This window comes from Scomber japonicus, chromosome 19, assembly GCF_027409825.1.
Source record: "Scomber japonicus isolate fScoJap1 chromosome 19, fScoJap1.pri, whole genome shotgun sequence".
In the NCBI taxonomy this organism is placed as follows: Eukaryota; Metazoa; Chordata; class Actinopteri; order Scombriformes; family Scombridae; genus Scomber; species Scomber japonicus.
In genome coordinates, this window is record NC_070596.1 from 11,267,479 (window position 1) to 11,288,241 (window position 20,763).

Sequence of the window (20,763 nt, forward strand, 5' to 3'; positions counted from 1 at the left end):
ACTGTTTTGGAATGTGTTTGATGCGCATTAGCCTTTTTTTCGGCATTTCCTCCTCTGGGCTTGCCTACACACTCTGCTGCATTTTTTTTTCTGCCAGTGGGATATGTGGTGTGAAATTTTAGCGTAAGATCCAATGACCTGTAATCAAAAGGCTTGAATGATGAAAATCTTTTGAGATGAAAAACAGCACTTTTGGGGGTCATTTTTTCCTTGTGCGTGGCTCGTGCCTAATCGCGCACCTCAGCAGCCTGTTGTCTGTGTCCGTGGAGAAACACACAACTTTGCCGCGAGCTGGAGCCGCGGCCGGAGCTGGAGCTGGAGCTGGACCTGGAGCTGGAGCTGGATCGGGGCCTGCAGCTGGTTTGAGCGGCGCACCAGGGCCACACTCGGGGGGCCAGAAGGGGGACCAACGCAGCGGCCCCCGGTGTTCGGCCGTTCTGTGGAGTGGAGATGATGAAGATAGTGGTGATGATGATGATGAATGGCCCGTCAGCTCGAGCAGGCACCGGGGTCTCGCCACCATTATGTTTACTACTGTGCGCTCTCGTTGTCCTACTACCGTGCGCTCACTCGCACCCGCAGCCGTGCCAGGTGCTGAAACGGATTGGCCACACGGTTCGGGTCGGGGCTCTGCATGTTCAGCCTCGTCTGCTTTCCGCCACTGCCGGTAGCGGTTCTGGGGACTGGGACCCAGAGGACGGTCTGACAGAGAGCGGGGAGAGACGTCTGGAGTTGGAAAAGCAGGTTAAAACAAGTGCCAGTGCGCCTGGGTATGCAAGCCTCAGGACTAGAGGCACTGCCAATAGCCAGCGGGGCGCGAGCAGGAGTAAAAGCCAGGCACGGCAGCGGGAGGAGAACACCTCGAGGGAGAACCGCGTGTTGGCACCCCGAGACTCGATCCTGCTTGCGGTCGAGGCTATGAACCGGGCCGGATTGCTGCCCTACAATTTATCCCTGGAGATCGTCATGGCCGTTGGGTCCGGACTCGGTGAGCTGCCCGCCTTCTCCTTCGCTTCTGCGGGCAGCCCCGAGACCGAGGACCCACTGTCCTTCGTGGAGAGCGTGTGTCACACTGTGGTCGTGCAGGGGGTTTCCGCCATGATCTCCTTTCCACGGAACAGGGATGAGTTTGTCAAGTTGGAGTTCCTCTCCCTTGCGCTTCATGTGCCAGTCGTCAGCGTTGTGCAGAGGGAGTTCAAGCGCCACAGCGAGGTAATAAAAAAGTTATGTCTGAGTTACATCTAAACTGTTAACTGTTGATTTCTGCGCTCCAGTGGGCAGTGTGTGTGTGTGTGTGTGTGTGTGTGTGTGTGTGTGTGTGTGTGTGTACGGGTGTAACTGCGAAGACACACACGCTGTTGCAAATGATCATTAAAAGGTCAACAGCTATCTATAAACACAAGCCTATTACATTTACACAACACACATTCAGCTCAGTTCGTTAAGACGTGAGAAAAGCGCGTTCATGTGGATTTCCAAAGCCCAATTCACTAAGTGTTATCAGCGGCCCAAATATTACACAGAGGCTGGAGGAAAGGGACACTTGCTGTTGGTGTGTGTCCTCATTTCCTCATCCTTCTGTGTATTAGGAAATCAGCAATTTTGTCCCGCTTGTCTGGCCTCAAACCTTTCGAATGCATGACCATCTCTTCTTTTCAGCTCGGCATTGTTTAATTATCCCAAAATGAAGCTCGAGTAGAGAAACAATTCGTGACACAAGCCGATGGCCACATAAAGCATGACATTAGAAAGTAAGAAATTGCGGCAGTTGCTTCAAACTGACACAAACTTAAGGACCATGGAGAGAGCACAAGCTGACTCTGTCCATGGTGCTGACTCTGTCCATGGTGCTGACTCTGTCCATGGTGCTGATGTCTGCAGCACACGCAGGGTGTCTCCAGGCAGATGAGGATGAGAGTGTATCCTCACGCCTTTTTACACACAAGGTTACAAATAAAACGTTTGATTGAAGGCAGTATGCACCCAGCAGCAGCATATGCCCTGAGACAAATGCTTTGTTGGTATTCACCATCCCCACTGGGTGTACGTCAGAAGTTCAGCAGTATGGAAAGAGTGCACAACAGTACAATGCAGTCAATGTGGAGTATATAACTCTTTACTGGAGTCACTGTGGTGCAATCTCAAGAATAACAACTCCATTTGGAATTGTATTTCATTTTTGACATTTCACTATGTGGAAAACTGAGATGAACACACACACACACACACACACACACATACACACACACACACAAAATAGTACTCATTTAGGCTAACCCAAGGTTGTGCTGACATCTACAATATTGATCTCTCCTCCTTTCCTGTCAACAAAGAAAATAAAAATCCTCTCGCTCCATTAAAAGTTGTCACACATACACGTGTTTAGGCCTGAAACTACAGTCGATTCATTGATTAGTTGGCCAGCAGAAAAATAATCAGCAGCTATTTTATCAATCAAAAGGTAGTGAATCTAAAACAAACTTTACATTTTCTCTAGTTTCAACCTCTCTAATTTAAGAACTGGCTGTTTTTTGTTGGTCATGTATCATTACCTCTGGGTTTATACTGTTGGTCGTGTAAAATAAGACATTTGAAAATGTCATCTTGGTCTCTAGGAAGTTGCCATGGGCATTTATTCACGCTTTCTGGCATTTCATAGACTGTTATTAATCAAATAAACCATCAGCAGGTGGATTGATAATGAAAACAACCATGAGTTGCTGCCCTACATGTATTAAATCAGATTCATCTGCTTCAATATATTACTAACTAAAGGTCGAAACATTTCCTGTCCAAATGTAATTTAGCAAAGATTTCTTGGCTTTAGATTTGAAGGCGCAGCACCAATCAATCTAAAGTCAAATCTCTGACTTGATCATAGCCTTCTATTATGCTTGTACAAGAAAAAGAGCATTTATGTGGAGCCACCCATAAGAAAGACAAGTTGGATAACACATTTGGCATTTAGCATATTCAAAGGTTGAATGCACATTGAACTTCTTACTCTACTTCAATGACCACAATGAGCAATATCTGGTGTTTCTCTTGGTTTTAGTTCTAACTTGTTCTTCCTCACCTGTTCTCTAAATTTCTTCACTACAGCTTTGGTTAGATTATGTGAACTGTTCCTTTTCATAAACAATAAACCCTACTGACAGGAAAACATCATTATAGAGATTTCATCATTGAGTATATTAAATTCTGCAGTGGCATTATCATATTTTTCATAAACTATAGGCCAGTATCCATTTACTATCATGATGTGTTTAAATCAAGATGTATCATTCATTCTGTAAAAAATGACTTACACTTCTTCCACAAATTGAAATGTGACAAAAAGCACAAAAAACAAAATTACTTAATTTGTCACTTCTCATCTAATATTAGCAAGTCTCAGATTGACTGATTGCAATTTTTTTTTAAATGTGGCTTTAATATGGAGGTGTGATGTGTTTGTAGGCATCATGACTCCATATATAACACCTAAACAACTAAATAGATTGTTGTCAAATTTGTAGCATGTAGCTTTTTAAAAAATCTATCTCTCTTATGGATTTATGGTTAAGATTAAGCAACTACAACTGTTTTGGTGTTTTAGTTAGAGTTGGGAAATCTCCTCTTCGTGCTTAATGAAAACCAACTTTGACTGCTATCAAAAGATGAGATGAGCCTGGTCAATTTCATGAGCTGAAAAGCTACTCTTGTGCCAAATGCACCAAAAGAAGATTATCAGTATTATTTACAGCTAGAATATGACTGTGACAGAAAATCTGACAAAAGGGGAAACATTCTTAATTAATCACTGTAACAGACAATTTGGTGTGTGTGTGTGTGTGTGTGTGTGTGTGTGTGTGTGTGTGTGTGTGTGTGTGTGTGTGTGTGTGTGTGTGTGTGTGTCTCAGTGTTAGGGAGTAACTAGTCACATTTTAATTGCAATCCATTACAGCTACTGGATAAATATGTAATTAAATAACAGTTACTACTCAACATCTTGGTGATTACAAAAGTGGTGACATTTGAACATATTCTCTTCAGTAAAAAGCTTCAATGTAGATTATAACATTCATTCTGTTGCTTTGTTGTTGCATTGTTTTTGATTGGCTCTTTTGTTTAAATTTGCACCGCCCCTCGTTTGTTTGTGCATTGCTCTAAACAACCTGAGTCTGTCATACCTGCGACTAGCTGACTATGTCGAGGCGTGCGAACATGATATAAGACAAGACAGACAAGAACACCATTCAGTGCTGAAAATGAAGTTAACAATGAGGTTTGCACTTCCTGCTTTAAATGTATTTTTAAGGCTTTTCAGTTTTATAACATGTTAGAAAAGTAATCAAAAACTAATCAAATATAACAACATGACATAACTGAGGTAATTAAAATATTTACCTATAACTTGTAATCTGTAACCTTTTGCATTTCATAAGTAACCTTAGCAACATGTGTGTGTATGTGTGTATGTAGGTAAACACTTCTTACAACCACCAGTAGACACACCCTCACAGACACTTACACAACATGATGTAATGTAACTATACACTGTAAACCTCTTTAATTGGGTGACACTAACAAGGCAGTTATTGCATATCAATGTGTGCAGACTAACTGTGTGGGTGTGTATGTTTGACATTCCACACACAACTTTCCTGAGAGGGGAAAGCACACACACACAGACACACACAGACACACACAGACACACACACACACACACACACACACACACACACACACACACACACACACACACACACACACACACACACACACACACACACACACACACACACACACACACACACACACACACAAAAACCATTAGTTAGACTGAAGGGTTCTGGGATACTTGCCACCTACTGAGCTATAGTAGTGTGTGTGTGTATGTGTGTGTGGTATCCAGGTATCTTCATGTTTTGGGGACGTAAATCGTTTTACACAGTCACATTGAGAGGACTCACCTCCTTTAAGGGGACGAAAACAAGTCCCTTTAATGTAAATCGTTAATGCTAATTACTTGATTTAAAATTATGTTAGGTTTAGGAGTATGTTAAGCTCAGGGTTAGGGTTAGGGTTAGGGTTAGGCATGTGTTAATGACGGTTAATGTTCAGATAAGTCTCCAGGAAATAAATGTAAATCAATATTATGTCCTCTAAAGTGATGGAAACACAACTCTGCCTGTGTGCGTGTGCGTGTGTGTGTGTGTGTGTGTGTATGTGTTTCCCAGGTAATATCTAATTTCCTGCTCTATGCACAAGAAAGCATTTAACTGTAAGTAGTCAGCAGGTGTGTAAAGTCCAAACAGCCTCTTAAAAGTGAAATAACAGGTATAGATGGAGCGCGTAGACCATCAGATGAAGATGGATTCGTTGATAGATGGATGAGACGATGGCTAGATGAAGGCTGAACAGGCAGAAAAAATTGACTAGGAAATAAACGGGCAAACAGATTGTGGGGTGCTCGTGTGTGACTTTTAGAGAAAATAGCTTTACTCCCCTCTGACTCAATCTAGTGTCGCTAGAAAATCCCAAATGAAGGCTGACAGCAATTTCTCAGAAACAGAGTTTTTAAAATGTGGAAAGGTTTAGAATGTCTTACATCAGGATCTCATTAGTGTTTATTTGGTGACCTTGCTTACATTAGCTTTAGGTTACCAAAGTTTAGAGTTAAGGTTAAACAGAGTTCACTGTTAAGAATTACATAACATAATGAATCAGCAGAGCGACCCTCGCATTTTGTTATGTACATGTCAAAATGATGAGGTTGCATGAGAATATGGAGCCATGGATAAAGTGGCATCAGAGTAGAGGGACTATGTGGGTTTTGGAGTCGGTGGTGATGAAATTTGGAAGTGGCAAGGTTGAGAATTTAGATTATACATCTAAGAGACCAGGGGATGAGAAACCCCCAGAAAAAGGAAACTCCTTGGGAAAGACTAGTGTTTAATCACCATGAGGTTCAAGTTTTGGAGTGAAAATAAATCCCATGCTGACCCACAATACTAAAGCTTGTGTAAAATGAAGGCACAGCATATTCACTGTCAGTTTGAAGCATATACAGTATGCAAATATCTATTGATACCTAATCCAATCCATCCAATCCATTATGTAAATACAGTTTCCTCTTTGAATTTAAATGTGTAGCTTTACATCACCAATGTTAATTATAGATAGAGGCAGGGCTATACACAAAGTTACACCTGCCACCTGTATATGTGTAGTTAGTGGTGTTGTATTAGTGGTGCTGCATGAGTTTACACAGGTGTAGCTGAAAAAAATAAATACTTTGTCAGCAGTTAGAAATGCTACCTTGCCTTCGGGTCTTACTGAACGCCACTAAGCAGAGTTGTCAATGTGTTATGACATGACAGAGCGCTCAATTATTGATAACTCAACACAAACCCAAGATTATTATAACAGCAGCACTGATGATTGCATGTTTAAAATGAACTGATAATCATGATTGACACACTGTAAGAAGTCTTGACAGGCAAGCAGCAACTTACAGTAACCAACCAACATAACCAAACACTTCACTCCAGTAATCATTTAAGTGCCTTTTCATGATCATTTTGTCACATAGCAACCCTGAATTTTATTTAAATCACATAACAGTAAATTAATTAGTAGATTATGCTGATTAGGATATTGAAGTAATTATGTCCTCAGCACCTATGCAGGGATAATAGATGAATGATAGGGCTTTGCTGAGTGTGTGTGTGTGTGGTGGGGGGGGGGGGGGGGGGGGGGGTCTTGGAGTTTATCGACCCTTCATAAATAACGCACTGACATAAGGAGGCCAGTAGGATAAAAGGCCAAAAGCTATGGAGAGGTCTATATGGACATTGGTTTGTTTTTGTTGTCTGTATGTGTACTAAAGAAAACTTTTGTAATCTTGTTTTAAAAAAAAAAAAAAAAGAAAAAAGCAACATTTTTTTAATCAGTTTTCACACTTCCCACAATGAATCATCTAATCAAGTGCAGATCAATAACCAAGTCATTACCAGTTTATTTGATTTGTCCACTGGCTCATGATTCTGCCAGTCCCAGCAGTTTTGCCATACAGCAAGGGCTGCAATTTTCTCTGCATAAAAACTCAGAGTGAATGTATTTTGGCTGTGGAAAGTGATGAAAGAGAGCACGGTGACAACAGAGCTGGGTTTTCCCGGTGCATCGAAAGCTCCAGATGTCTGTATTTATGTAAGAGAGCAGGCGACGGCACTTCCTAGCATTTTTTTTTTTACTCTTTATTTACATGAGGAACAAAAGAGAGGGTAACAGATTTATGGCAATCACAGAACAGAGTGAGTGCAGCTGAGAATAAATCCTCCAATCCTCCAAAGGGGTGCGAGGAGGTGAGAGTCTGATGCCCTATGGACTGTATTACCATTTCTTTCCCTGAAGCAGGACTTCTAAATCTGATATAAAACACACTGTATTGCTTTTGTTGGTGCTTTTGTAGGAGCAATAATCCATCTCTGCATAAGCAACACACAGATGAATAATGGTTATCTAATTTGCATGCCTACCACGTAGTGTGATTAATGAGATAAATGAAATTAACCAATAGATGGCTCTAATGGACTTTTAGTGCAAACCTTGTGTAAAAGTTGTAAAGTCATTAAACAGTTGCTCACAGCCTTTTAAGCGCGTAGTTGGGAGTGTGTGTGTGAGTGCATGCAAGCAAGCGAGCAAGTGCATGACAGATTGATTGCCTGTGTGACTGGTATGTTGTGGGTTGGGTACAGTTTGCCAAGGTACACTGACGCAGATCTGGCAGCTCATGCAGCCTGATCTGGCCTATTTAATTTTATCGAAGGTATTAGAGGGATGACTGCGTCAACTTTGAAACCCATCTGCTCTGATCTTCTATCTTACTTTAATCCTGCTGGGGCAATGCACTGTACAGTTTGTGTAGAGTTGGGTATGCACTGATCTGATCATAGGGTCTCTGGGGAATCAGTTGCCTTTTATAGCCAAGTATCAAACAATCAGCCACATTATACACAACTATCAACCACTCTCTATAATACTATATGTTTTAAGATTCATTTCCAAACTTGCAGAAAACGGGTTGTGTCCGTAGAGCTGCAACACCTACACCTACCTAATTAGACCAAAAAATGAAATGCAACTACTTTGTTAAAGGAATAATTGTGCCAAATATTAGCTGGATACCACTTTTAAAATGAGGAAAGGATACTTTTTTGTGTACATATTTGTTTACATGAGAGTAAACAGAACATATTTGGGATTTTACTGACATTTAAAGTTGCCACCATGGTCTCTAAGAAGTTATAAGAGGCATTTTACAATATCGTTTCACATATATAAAAAAATTATTAATAAGGAAAATAATCTGAATGTTAATCACTAATGATTAATTCCTTAGCAGCTCATTACAGTATGTTGTTATTTCAGTGTGACTATAGTGCTTGACACATGATTTAGATATTTAACCAATAGGAGACAACATTTATTCACATGTATTTATGTATGTCACAAATAAAGGTTTTTGGGCCACTTGGGATAAAAAGACACAAGCTGTAACACGATATATATATCAGTATATTATCCCTTAATAAAGTACCACGAACATAATAGTTCATGTCTATTATGCACTTCTGTTTTAGCCAGTCACCATGAACCCCTATAGGATCTATGTAACTCTTAAGCACCTCAAAGCTCCACTCTGTTCTCCAGTCAATCTTTCTCTTTAGTTGACTGCTTTAAATTGGTGGCAGCAGCAACAGGGATCAGGAATTGAGTCTTGGGGAGAGACTCATCAACTCATCTCATCTTTCTCTGTTTAGGAGCTGCTAAATTGACACTAAAGTGAGAATACCTGGTTCACCTTAGAGGTCAGTCTACCTTTAAGTGAGCCTGGTTAGGTCTGGCTAACCAACTGTTGTTAACTTTGTGGCTAACCCCCTTCACAGATGAAACTTTTCTATGTGTCAAGAAGCTGCAGCATTTATTAACTGACACACTGTAGCCTGTACTGTACATTTACTGCCATATTGACAACTTCCTGCTAACCTTTTCCTCTGTTCTGCTCACGTTCAACGTCACCTTTCTGCCGCTCAACCACCCTGTTGCTACTCACCCCCATTAGGCACTGCCCTCTTATTTAAAAAGGAACTACGCTACCAAGAGTTCCCCAGGTATAACAACACAGACATGGACTCCTGATTCAGAACAATTCTGCATAGAATATCCCAAATGCTATTATTATTAAATACTATTTTGGCCCATAAAATCTCTTGGCCTGGTTGGTGTTCTTGTTGGCCTCTTGGCCCGTCAGCCCTATACAATTATAAGGAAAACACTGCCAGTGAATCACTAATTCCTGTCTTTTGTTTGGTGTTGTAAAGGTAGTATACAGTCAGTGGGTTCATCAGAGCTTTTCACTGCAAACCATGATGAGAGCAGTGAGAGTAAAGTTAGCCATAAAATCAAAACAATGAGCTGAAAGGTGCTAAAAAAGATACATTGGGTTGGTGATTATTCTCTGTGGTTTCATAGCTGGGAGCAATTGTATTTATGTTATACATTTTATCCACTGTTAACATCAACATTGTAATTACAGCAGTGTTAAGTCACATAGTACTTGAGTTGGAAAATTCTCTCTCTCTTTGTGTCTTCAAAAAGTTGCCCAAAATTTGAGGTTAGAGAGTTCGCTATTGAACAGCGACTCCAATTCATTACACATGTATACAATATGAACCGTTGCTGATCATTTATCTCCTGAGTTGATTTCCTGACAATATAGTCGTCAATGCACCAAACCAAGGAGACTTTTAATATTGAGCCCTGTTTAGAACCGTAGAAGTGGCTGAAAGAATAAATCAAGATTATGGATTCTTCACTGTGGATTAGCTATCTCAAGCAAATATAAAAACTCTATAAATGTGACATATTGAAATTCAACCAACTGTAGCCTGGAGGGGAGGAAATGAATCAATACAGTGTAGCTTGACAAATTGTCAGTTGTGTTGTTATGTTTGCAAGTGTCAATGTAAAATCTCCACTTTGGTCTTTTTATCTGAATTAATTCCCCGTTTTCTGTTTGGATGATATCTGTCCTATATTTATTTTTTGGTGAAGCTGTTGCTCTGATTTTTCATAATCAAGCCTCTCACTTTACTATCTTTCTTGAGCATTTTAGCCATTTCGCAGATGGTTTTCTCACAGTGAGAACAGTGAGACCACATAGTTTTAGAATTCATGGTCCAGGCAGAAGTCACGCAGCAGTGGTGTGCTGTACCCATAGATCTGCAGGGCTCATAAATCAACTGATTCTCAGGTGTACAGTATATTAAATTATGTGGAGTGGATCAAATATGTGAGAGAGTCTATTGAAAGAGACCCCAGTTGTGTTTCTTAAGGATTTAGGTATTGCTAAAAAGATACAAAGAGAGTACACATGAAAAATACATGTGTTTCTTGTGATGTGAATAATGATATTCATAGGAGCAGGTAAGTGAAGGCTGAAATCCATTATATCCAGCAGACTGTGTTTGTTCTCAAGGAACAAATTGAATTCTAAGATAGAAAGTAATTCTACTGTTGAGGTTATAACCTTTCTGTCCTTCTTTCCATCCTTCCTTCTTCTGTTCTCTCCTCTTCCGCTCTGCCACATCTATTTCACCTACTCCTGTTGCTCTCTAACCTTCTCTCCTCTTCCTGTGTGTTGCACCCCGCCACCTCCTTCACCATCTTCCCCGTTATCCTTTCTTTTTCTCTTGTTTGTTCCAACCCACCCATGTTTGGAAAAACCACCCTGCAATGTTTTTCTCCGATCTTTCTGCCCTCTTTGAAATCAAACTGACCCCCACCAACCCTTTCTTCGCCCCATCACCACCCTTATGTTGTCATTACCTCCATTTTCTTTTGTCTATTTAACTGTCCCTCCTCTCTATCCCATCTTCTCCAATCCCATTCCCTTGGCTATTTCCTCATATCTCTTCCATTCATTTTTTTTTCAATCTCTTAAATCTTACTCACTCTCTCCCCTTGTGCACTCCTTCTCTTCAAATACACCTTTTACCTTCTCTTCCTTTTCCGTCTCTGTCTTCCACCTTTACCTTCTTTTTTATCTTCCTCTGTATAAACCTAACACAACCACTTGCCCTTTTATCTCCCATCAACACATTTCCCACCTTTACATTTTCCTTTCAGAATCCTCTCCACTTCCAAATGGCGATGCGGAGCGTGGAGGCTCCACCATCCCGTCTCCTCTACTCCCTGCTGATGATGAATGGCTGGTGGGACATTAGTGTTCTGCTCTGCCAGGAATGGGACGTTAGTGACTTTCTTTCCCTCATCAAGAACAACACCCGTTTCCACCTGGGCACTCTCGTCAACCTGACAAATACCGGCTCAGCCTCGTCACTGTCTTCGTCTTCATTATCATCCTCAGGAGTGGCATCAGGTGTTGCGACGGGAGCAGAGGCATTGTCATCATCGCCTTCTTTACCCTATTTTTCATCTTCTGCCTTATCTTCTGCCTCTTCACCTGCTTCATCCTCTAAAACAGACCAACAGCAAGCTCTCATGCGGCAATTGGAGGCCCTGAGAGAACCTTCATCCACAATTGGAGTGGTGACATTTGGGTGCGAGATCCGCGAGGTGCGTCGTCTCTGGACGCTGGCCACTCGGATGATGCTCCCAGAATTTCACTGGGTCTTGGGGGACAGCCAGAATGTGGCCGAGCTGAGAACAGAGGGGTTGCCCATGGGGCTACTGGCCCACGGGGTCATGGGATCTCCTTCTCTGGATCATTACGTCCATGACTCATTAGAGTTGGTGGCTCGGGCAGTGGGAAGTGCAGCCCAAGAGAATCCCGCCCTGGCACTCATACCTGGGACTACCAACTGTATGGATATACAGCAGAACAATGGCAGCTCGGGGAAATACTTGGCAAGGTAAGAAATCATGTGGATACCTCAGTGATTATTACACCCTCTCATTCTCACAAAATGTCATACAATGACCACAAATCACAAACACAAGAACACATAATAATGTGACGATGATGCTTCAAGACTATAACAGGATTATTGAAACATGGTCATTTTTGCACTGTTAAGAGAACTAACACATTACAGTGAAGATTAGATGATGAATACAATGATAGTAAAAGCTGGTGAGAAGATTATGGCTAAGTTTAAAGTGTTTTTTACCTGTGTTTTGCCCACTTTCTACAAATCACACATCACATGGTTGTATTTTAGAAATTTGAATGAATGTGTCTGTGTTCCAGGTACGTTTTCTTCGGTAGTTTGAATTTATTAGCACTTTCTTGAAAAATACTTGTTTCAGTCACAGTGACCTTTTGGAACACTGGATGTTTATCAGTGTTACATTATTGTGTCTTGGTAATGCACGTGTAGATTAATTGAAAATGTCTCCTCTCCATTATCACACAATTATTATCTAAACAAGCAACTGATATTTTTTGGGCAGAGCAAATCCAAAACCGACATATATTATACTTTTACTAGCAACTGTTTCTTATTTATGCATCCATCAAATTTGGAACAACATAATCATTCATTTGGAGATATGTTTGTGGAGCCATGTGGAATGTAGGTCCCATATTTCCTTACTTAGCTCTCTTTTGGTTTCCACTGAATCTTGATGGAAATGTCTGGCTTCTTAGCATCTAAGTGCTAAATTATGTTCACCAGCTGGTTGCTGTCTTTGTTTGTTTGCCATCCAGTGCTGACCAGGGAGCATACACTGGGTTTTTAGAGGTTTTTCACTTAAAAACTGCTGCCTGCTGAAAATGATGCTGATGGGACTGAACCAAAACAGTAAAATTGTGAGCTGGGAAAAAAAGAGTTCTGTAAAGCCTGACTGAGTGGACCTGCAGAACTGGGTGATGCTTTTCTGTTAGATTCATTACAGCCACACAGATATGGTGCTAACACATACTATCATTGTATAAACTTTATAAGTAAAACAAATCTGATCATAAAAGAACTTGGATCATCTCCACCTAACAGCCCCCATCCTACTTCCCATCCCTCACACCTTTACTTTCCACTGTCACTCCGCCTCCTGTTTCTACACTTTCTCCATTATGTAATCCTTTTGTTATCGGAGAAACTTCTCACATCACGTATATTTTTTCTTACAGCCACAACTGAAAAGACTGGAATTCACCACAGATACACATAATTCATACACATCTGCATAGGTGCAGTGTATACACTCCATAACTGCGGCATTGTGATAAAATGATGACGTGCGAGGAATTTAGCAGCAGCGTTGTAATCTGCAGCTGGGCCACTCTATATTCCTGAGATATGAGTGATGAAGAGTGTGTGATCACACACCACTGCATTACAATTAGAGTTTGACCTTTCCTACTGAGATTCTCCTCAAAACACCTGAATCAGCAGAGTGGTCGTCACAGGAAGAGATTTATTTGAACATGGTGAACTTGGGGGAGCTGGAGGAGATTTCTGATTTTGTTTACATTCCTTTGGTTCGCTTTAAGAGGCTTATGAATTGTTGATTAGTCAGTCAGTGTTTTACATATCACAGAACAAAGAACAGGCGTCTCAGCAGCGTTTACCAAATTTATTAGAGCCCTGTTGTTGACCCTATGAAGCCAGGGGATTTACCTGAGGAGGTTTAGTTTCCCATGTCGGAGACTGGGTCTAATCTAAGCTGTTACACACACAGGGGATTTGGAAGAGTCAGCCATATGCCTGGCTCAGGGAAATATGTAGGTATTAGATAGCAATATATGATATAACCAGCTGAGGAAGCTGCGGAAGAGGAAAGGATGTGTGTTTGTATGTAACCTGTGAAGATAAGAAAGAAATGTTTCTTTTTTTTGTAATTCAATTTTTGTAAAGCCAGGGAACTGTTTGGACTGCCCAATCTCATTCATGCTGCAAGGATTAATAGATGTTGACGTATTGTTCTTTTTCCAATTTCCTTATGTCTCTCTAAATTATAAAGATTGGCAATAAATTGAATCCGGGTCACAATCATCATCTATTACCATTAACTTTAGTTCTTTGTAGTATCAGATATATTTGAGTGCATAGTCTTACAATGTTATTGGTTTCCTCTTCTTTTCTAAATCTTTATCATTTATTTTATCACTTGTATCACAATCTATGATTCCTGTGGATGTTCAAGGCAACACCACCTGTGGATACTATGAGCTGTGAGGCTTTTAGAATTTGTGTTTCTTGTGTTGTCCAAGTTTTGGCTGTTCCATCGTTTTCCTCCTCACCTTAAGATAATTTGTCATGTGCTGGTAACCAATTGATGACTTTGCATTCTTCTAAACACGCCATTTATAAACAAGCAGTATGGGAAAAGTGCTAAATATTCACAAAATGTAATGTATACAAAATATGAAATAATAGTATTCAAAAAATACCAACTGTTTTATTCATCATTCATAATATTCCCCACAGAGGGCCCAGGGGCTGCAGAGAGCCCAAGGGAGAGTGAGATATGTAAATGAGCTGAGGGTGTGGTGAAAGGTTGAAGTTGACCGTTCTCCAGTTCTGGAGAGGAAGGATGTGATTATGTGCACAGGAAAGTTCCTCAAAGTCAGACTACATATATTTTGAAACCAATTTTCACTTATTTTGCTTCAGGGTTGTTGGACATTTAGACCCAAGTGAAGTGCTTAGCTACATCAAAGTTTTATAGTATTCTATAATAATACTATTTTTATTAAACTTGAGTTCAGTTTGGGATCTGGGGATGTGAATGAGATGGATGCGAGTCTACACAAATGATGATATTTTAGAATGATTACAGATGCAGATTTATTTTAAAAAGTTGTATAATGTAACGAATTACAACAATTCTAAAAAGGGTAGTGCAAGGTGGAGGATATATTAAATGCAGATAACCGACGTTTGACACAGCACTTGTCATATCTGCTGTAAAATGGATTAAAGGCATGTTAACATACATTAAAAAAAGGCTCAGAAACATAGTACTAGTTAGACTTTATGTTAAAGAAAGAGGGATTTCATCCTGAAAACCGAAAGCAGCAAAGAGAAGACTTGATATTAAAGAGTCACTGGTTCTCTAAATATACACAAATATAATATGTTTGCCTCCAAACAAAGCAAACAAGCTAAAAAGGTTAGCAGCAAGAGTAGGTGCACTTTACATTGGCACTCCACAGTGATGTTCTATCTAGTGCACTAGTGTTCACTTCATAGGTGCTCTGGTGGACATGTGGCTTTAGGCAGTGTGCACGACTGGAGTGAGATTGACTTTAAAACTCTCCACCTGTTACCAGCAAATTGCCAGGGTGGCACAGTGCAGCTCCAACAAAAGGAAATCACTGAACTAATTAGATATGGCAATTAGAAAATCATCAATCAACTAACCTGGAACTCAGACTTCTCTTTCCCAGGCCATGTTAACAAAGTCTCACAGAGATTAAGCTGATGTAAGACAGGCTGACATGGAGTCACACTCAATCAATGTTTTTCAAACACTGATAGACAAGTTAGCTAGTATAAGTTTATACCTCTGTTCTCCTTAGTGACGTTTAGCCTTTACTCAAAATGCTTTAAAAAAAACTTAGTGTAGGAAAATAAATGAAAGTAGTCTCACAATATTTGTAGACATAAAAATACCGATCAACATGAACACTACTTGAAGCCACTACAGAAGTGAAAATATGTAATCTTTCCCTAATCTGTCCCCCTTTGACCTCCTCTAGATGTACTTTCTGTAAAGAAGCAGCAGTGTTACATTATAAAGCAAGTTGTATAGTTGTATAACACTCAAACATTTGAGTGCAACACTTGTTGGCCTTGTCTTACACCAGTGGTCCCCAAACTTTTTGACTTCTGAGTCAATGTATATTCATCTGTGTACTTTATCCTCTTCTGCCTTTTGTAGCACATTGTCTTCTGAATCCTTTGTGCCACACAGCACATGTGCACTTGAGTGTGTACAAGTGCACTTGAGTGTGTACATTTCACATTTTTTATACTGGAAATATTGCACAAGCCACCGACATACCAGGCTGTTATAACTTTAGCATTTTAATACTTGTATTACTCATAGTAATTATTATTCTTTATAGCAGCTGTGTCCTTTCGCTGTACATATGGTATGAGCATGTGAATGAAACCCCGGGGTTATAAGATAAACTTGCAGCCATTTTACGTGATTTTACAGATTTCTCTCGCAGGGATGGGACCGCCTTTGGTTTGCATGGTGGAGTTATATCAGGTGCTTGGTGGATGAGCTGGCCTAAAGGGAACTGTCGACACCATAATAGTGTTGAAGCCAGAAACTATGTGACAGATGAGCAGCAGAGAGGCGGTGTGGTGTGGTTCTCGAGACGGACATCGAAACCCTTCAGGGAATTTATTGCGTGGTGATTATGGACTTACGGTTGCAGTAGATTTGCTGCCAAAGCAATCAACCAGTCACAAGGGGAAGTAGCTGATGACATATAGAGGTGTTAGTCATCAGACAACTGTGTTGGCGTGGAGGGTCATGGCAGGTGATGATTGTAGAAACCACCAACTGGATGCTGAACTACTTCAAGTGTGTCTGAGCAAGAGAGGAGGAGCCAGATGTTGTTAGCAGGATGTGAAAAGTGCAGACTTTGTTGCACCAAACAGCTGGAATTGTATATGTAAAAGAGGAACAAAAATATTTAAGAATGCAGTCTGTCGCATATTGGAAGAATCCCTTTCTCAAACAATGGAAGAGGAGAAAAAAGTAAAAGGCAATCAAGATTACAGTGAAAATCCTGGCCCTGCAGGTTTTGATAAGAGAATCCAAATCACAAGTGCACACAGATAGTGGCAAAGTGAGGAGCAAAACCCTGCGTACAATAACATTTGGCCAGACATTTACCTTGATGTTCTCCTCCAGGCTATGTGATACAACTAGAGAAAAGTGGTCAACTACAGGGCTTACATAGGAATGGTGGCTGTGTAACGGCAGAGCTGTGACTGTGGAGTTACAAACATTACATTAGAAACATTACAAAGTGATATGAGGTGAAATGCCAGGTTGGACCCCCCTAATTAACACATTGTACGTTTGCTCGATTGACAAAATTGGTGTTGCTTGTTCTAGTGTTGGGTGATGTTGTTGTGCATACAGTAAGAGACAAATCATAACTTATACATAAACTGCTTTTAGTGTGTAGGAGGTCACTGCAGAAGTTGAACTCCCCAACAGTACTGTACATGTGTTTTCCTGTGTTGTCTAATTGGTTTAGGTTTTGTAGCTTGTAGTAGTAAACTGCCATTATGAAAACATGTTGAATGCTGCTTAATATTATTAAAAATATTTCTAAATATATTCTACCTTTTATAATTGAAACATGTGGTAATGATGCACAGTAGACTAAGTGTGATGAGCAGTATGTATGCAAGTAGGCACAGAGCTCTGAATTGCTCCAAGGATGAGAGCCAATCAGCACATTGTGGCATAATGTTTGACTGGGGTGTAAAAGCGTCTTTATGGAAGTAGATTTAGCTTTTTCAGTAATTAATTATTCTTAGGGAATCTCACCAAGTGTTACTACTGAGAAAAGTCCCAAGATCAAACGTATTCTGCCTGTTTAGAATAGTTACAGGCTAAATATACGGACATAAATAATGTATAACAGAAAAATGAAACAAAAATAATCTAATAATGTAGAAATTGAACTGATTCCATTATGAGAAATCAGATAATTAATAATTCTTTATTTCAAATAGAGTTAATCAGTTACCGCTGGCTAGTCTGCTTGGCTCTACTGTTGATTTATTCATTATTACTTTCATTCCCATCTCTCTCCATTTGCTTTCTCAGGCTTTGATCCAAGAAGGATCAGGGGGGGTCAAGCTGTGCCATGGATAAAGTCTTCATCCCTATGGTCACATCACAGATCTTTTCTTTCTATTTACCACTGGGTTCCATTTGCTGAGCACTCTAAGAGCTGAGCGTTTGGACATTCATTGAGTTTGTCCAGTGGGAAAATTCTTTCAAGGCACATCACTTAGCATTACGGGGTGGAAATAGCCAAAAAGGGACACTGGAGTGGACAGGACGCAGTGCAGCACAGTGAGAGACCACACTTGGACAGGAATCCTATGTGGAAAAACTCTTTTCATCTCAACCCTGTCTCCTAGAAATTACAATTATACTGCTAATTTGCAGCCATCAGGGAAAAATTCTCAAAATCTGTTTTACACAATGAATATAAAACTGTAATAGGATGTGCGGATATCCATGTTCTCCAGAGGCCGAGCCCATTTTGATGTGAATTCTTTCCTCGAGCGCCACTATTTCCCCGAAATTACCACCTGCACACCAGATAGCTCATTGTATAGTATGCTAAAAGACTCAAGGTAAAGCTGCATGTCCAAGGCAGAAAAAACTAGCTTTCACATGAGTTGATGACCCATGTAGAAGACATGCATGGGACGAAAGACACCGCATTGTTCCTGTGGTGCAGTGTATTATGGAAAAACTTCATTTTATAGATAGGTTATATATTCTGGTATTCTGATCACATACTTTCAAATAGTTTGTTTGACTTTTAATGAGATGAAAGGCTTTGTGCAGACTGCAGAGCATGTTATTCCAATAACAAAGCTATGATAGGACAATTGCTGTTTGACCCGTTTAGTGAGCAGTAATTTGCTATAGTGCCTTTGTTTCATAGTGATTAATTGGATTCATTAGTGTATCTTTTTCATTCTTAAATGGATAACTGCATATACTAAACATTTCCACCTCAAACCCAAAGTTTTGATATACGCAAGTCTGAATCATTTCCAAATTGCAGTCATTCTATATAATGTCAAAGGCAGTAATAACATTGATGGTTGTGGTTTAACATCCAAACCATCTTTCTGTCAATTGATATGTCAACAAGCTATTTAAATGAAATGTCAAAATATGTTGTTGGTTCTTGCACACCAGAATGACACATATAGGTATGTTCTGATCTGACAGCCCTCTGACAGCAGGTATCAATGGGAGGATATAATGTTTTTTTATAAATCACTTTTGAAAAATAAATATTGTTTATGATGTGACAACACTGTTGGTGTCTGCACAAAAATGCCTTGGTTAAGTTTGGGAATGGTTATGGTTTGTGTTAAAGTAAGAACATTGTTAAATGCTAAAGTCTGATGCTTTGTTAACTTATCTAAACACTAAACACATCTTTTTTTTTTTGGGGGGGGGGGGGGCTGTGTCTGGTACATATATGGTGGTGGCACTTGTTTTTTAACATGGATTGAAAATACGTCCATTTGTGGTTCATGGTCGGTGTCCCTCTTATTACAAGTGTGAAGAGTATTATGATGTTCCAAAGAATCAGTGTTTATAGAGTGTGAGAGGGATTGAGAAGGTTTTCCCACCAGTCTAAAGTTACTGGGTAGGTGGCAGAAGATGTGATAACAAAACTGGAGAATTCAAAGAGTAGGGTGCAGAAAAAGAAAAAAAGACAGAGAGTGGAATTCAAGAGAAAGAGGATTTTCACATAAATACTGAAATAAATGCTGCGTATAACCCCTGAGGATGCAGATACAAAGATAAACTGCAGGGGGCAAAAGTCCTGGATTAACAGATAAGATACAGCCAGGACAAATCCCAGCAGGTTTTTCTTTACACATTTCATTTCTTTCCTCCACCAGAGACAATTCTTTCTGATAGATACCATTTTTTTTAAGTGATGTATGCCCACCAAAGCCAAGTACAGTATCCTTAACATGCCAGCCGGCTGTGCTATAAAGATAGAAAATGCTACATAATAAATGTCCCCACCGAGGGTTGTACTCCCTGAACCAATGTAAGTAAAACACTTTCCTGTTTGCTGCAGGGGAGGATTGGTTTAACAGGGAGGAATGCTCATGGAAGATGCTTTTATGCCGCTGAAAAGGCAGCTGCGTTAACTTAGTTCAGTATCTTTTGTTATTAAGGACAAAATGCTTTGATACTAACATCTTTAACATTGTTGATGAAATAATATCATGAGCAAATGTACGTGCATCACCATCCCTTTTTCATTGAGATTGCCTTTTCTGCTCGGTCCACTCTCTCGTACGGCCGGTGATGTAACATAAACACGACTTTGCGATTATAGCCTATATTATGCTCTGGATCTTTTAGATGATTCATGAGGCATGAATAAGGGTGGACATGACATTGAGTTAGTGTTGGTGTAGTAACAGATGTGATTCACCTAGATTTCACTCTTCAGCTTGAAATACCATCAAGACTCCTCTGCTTATGAATCATGTTGCATTGCTTAAAAAGTAAAACCATGTAGAGCGTGGGAGGTGCTTTAGTAGACGCGGAGGAAGTCAATGTCTTCTTTGATGATCAGCGACCCTTAGATGATTTGTGGTGTCCAACATGAACCTGTCCTTGCTCTAGCCATCAGCTTGCGGGACAAAAGCTTTTTGTTGTTCAGACTTTGATCATTCTTTTAAATTTGACGTTACACTTAATTCAATTTTTATGATTACTTACCAAAAATGTACCTACAGCTACAACAATGAATTGATTAGTTAGGAGAAAAGTCAAAAGTAAAATTAATTGGCAACTACTTTGATAATCAATTAATTGGTTAGTACATCAAATTTCCATGTTTATAAATATGATATTTTGCTTTTGTATATTATAGAAAGTTTAACATATACAGGTTTTGGACATTTTTCTGGACAAAAAAATCATTTAATCATGCCACCTTGTGCTATGGGATAATAAGCAAATAACAGATTAATAGAGAAGATAATCAACCAATTA

At 39.9% G+C, this 20,763-nt stretch overlaps 1 protein-coding gene across 1 annotated transcript in view; it reads left to right on the top strand.

The window, feature by feature from the left end:
- Window positions 1-450: 450 nt before the first annotated feature.
- The window catches only part of grin3a (glutamate receptor, ionotropic, N-methyl-D-aspartate 3A), a 43,952-nt gene continuing 23,639 nt past the window's right edge, over window positions 451-20,763 (top strand). Inside the window, exons 1-2 of the mRNA XM_053340553.1 lie at window positions 451-1,212; window positions 11,176-11,921. Coding sequence (XP_053196528.1) covers window positions 451-1,212; window positions 11,176-11,921 — 1,508 coding nt within the window. The remainder of the gene's footprint in view (window positions 1,213-11,175; window positions 11,922-20,763) is intronic.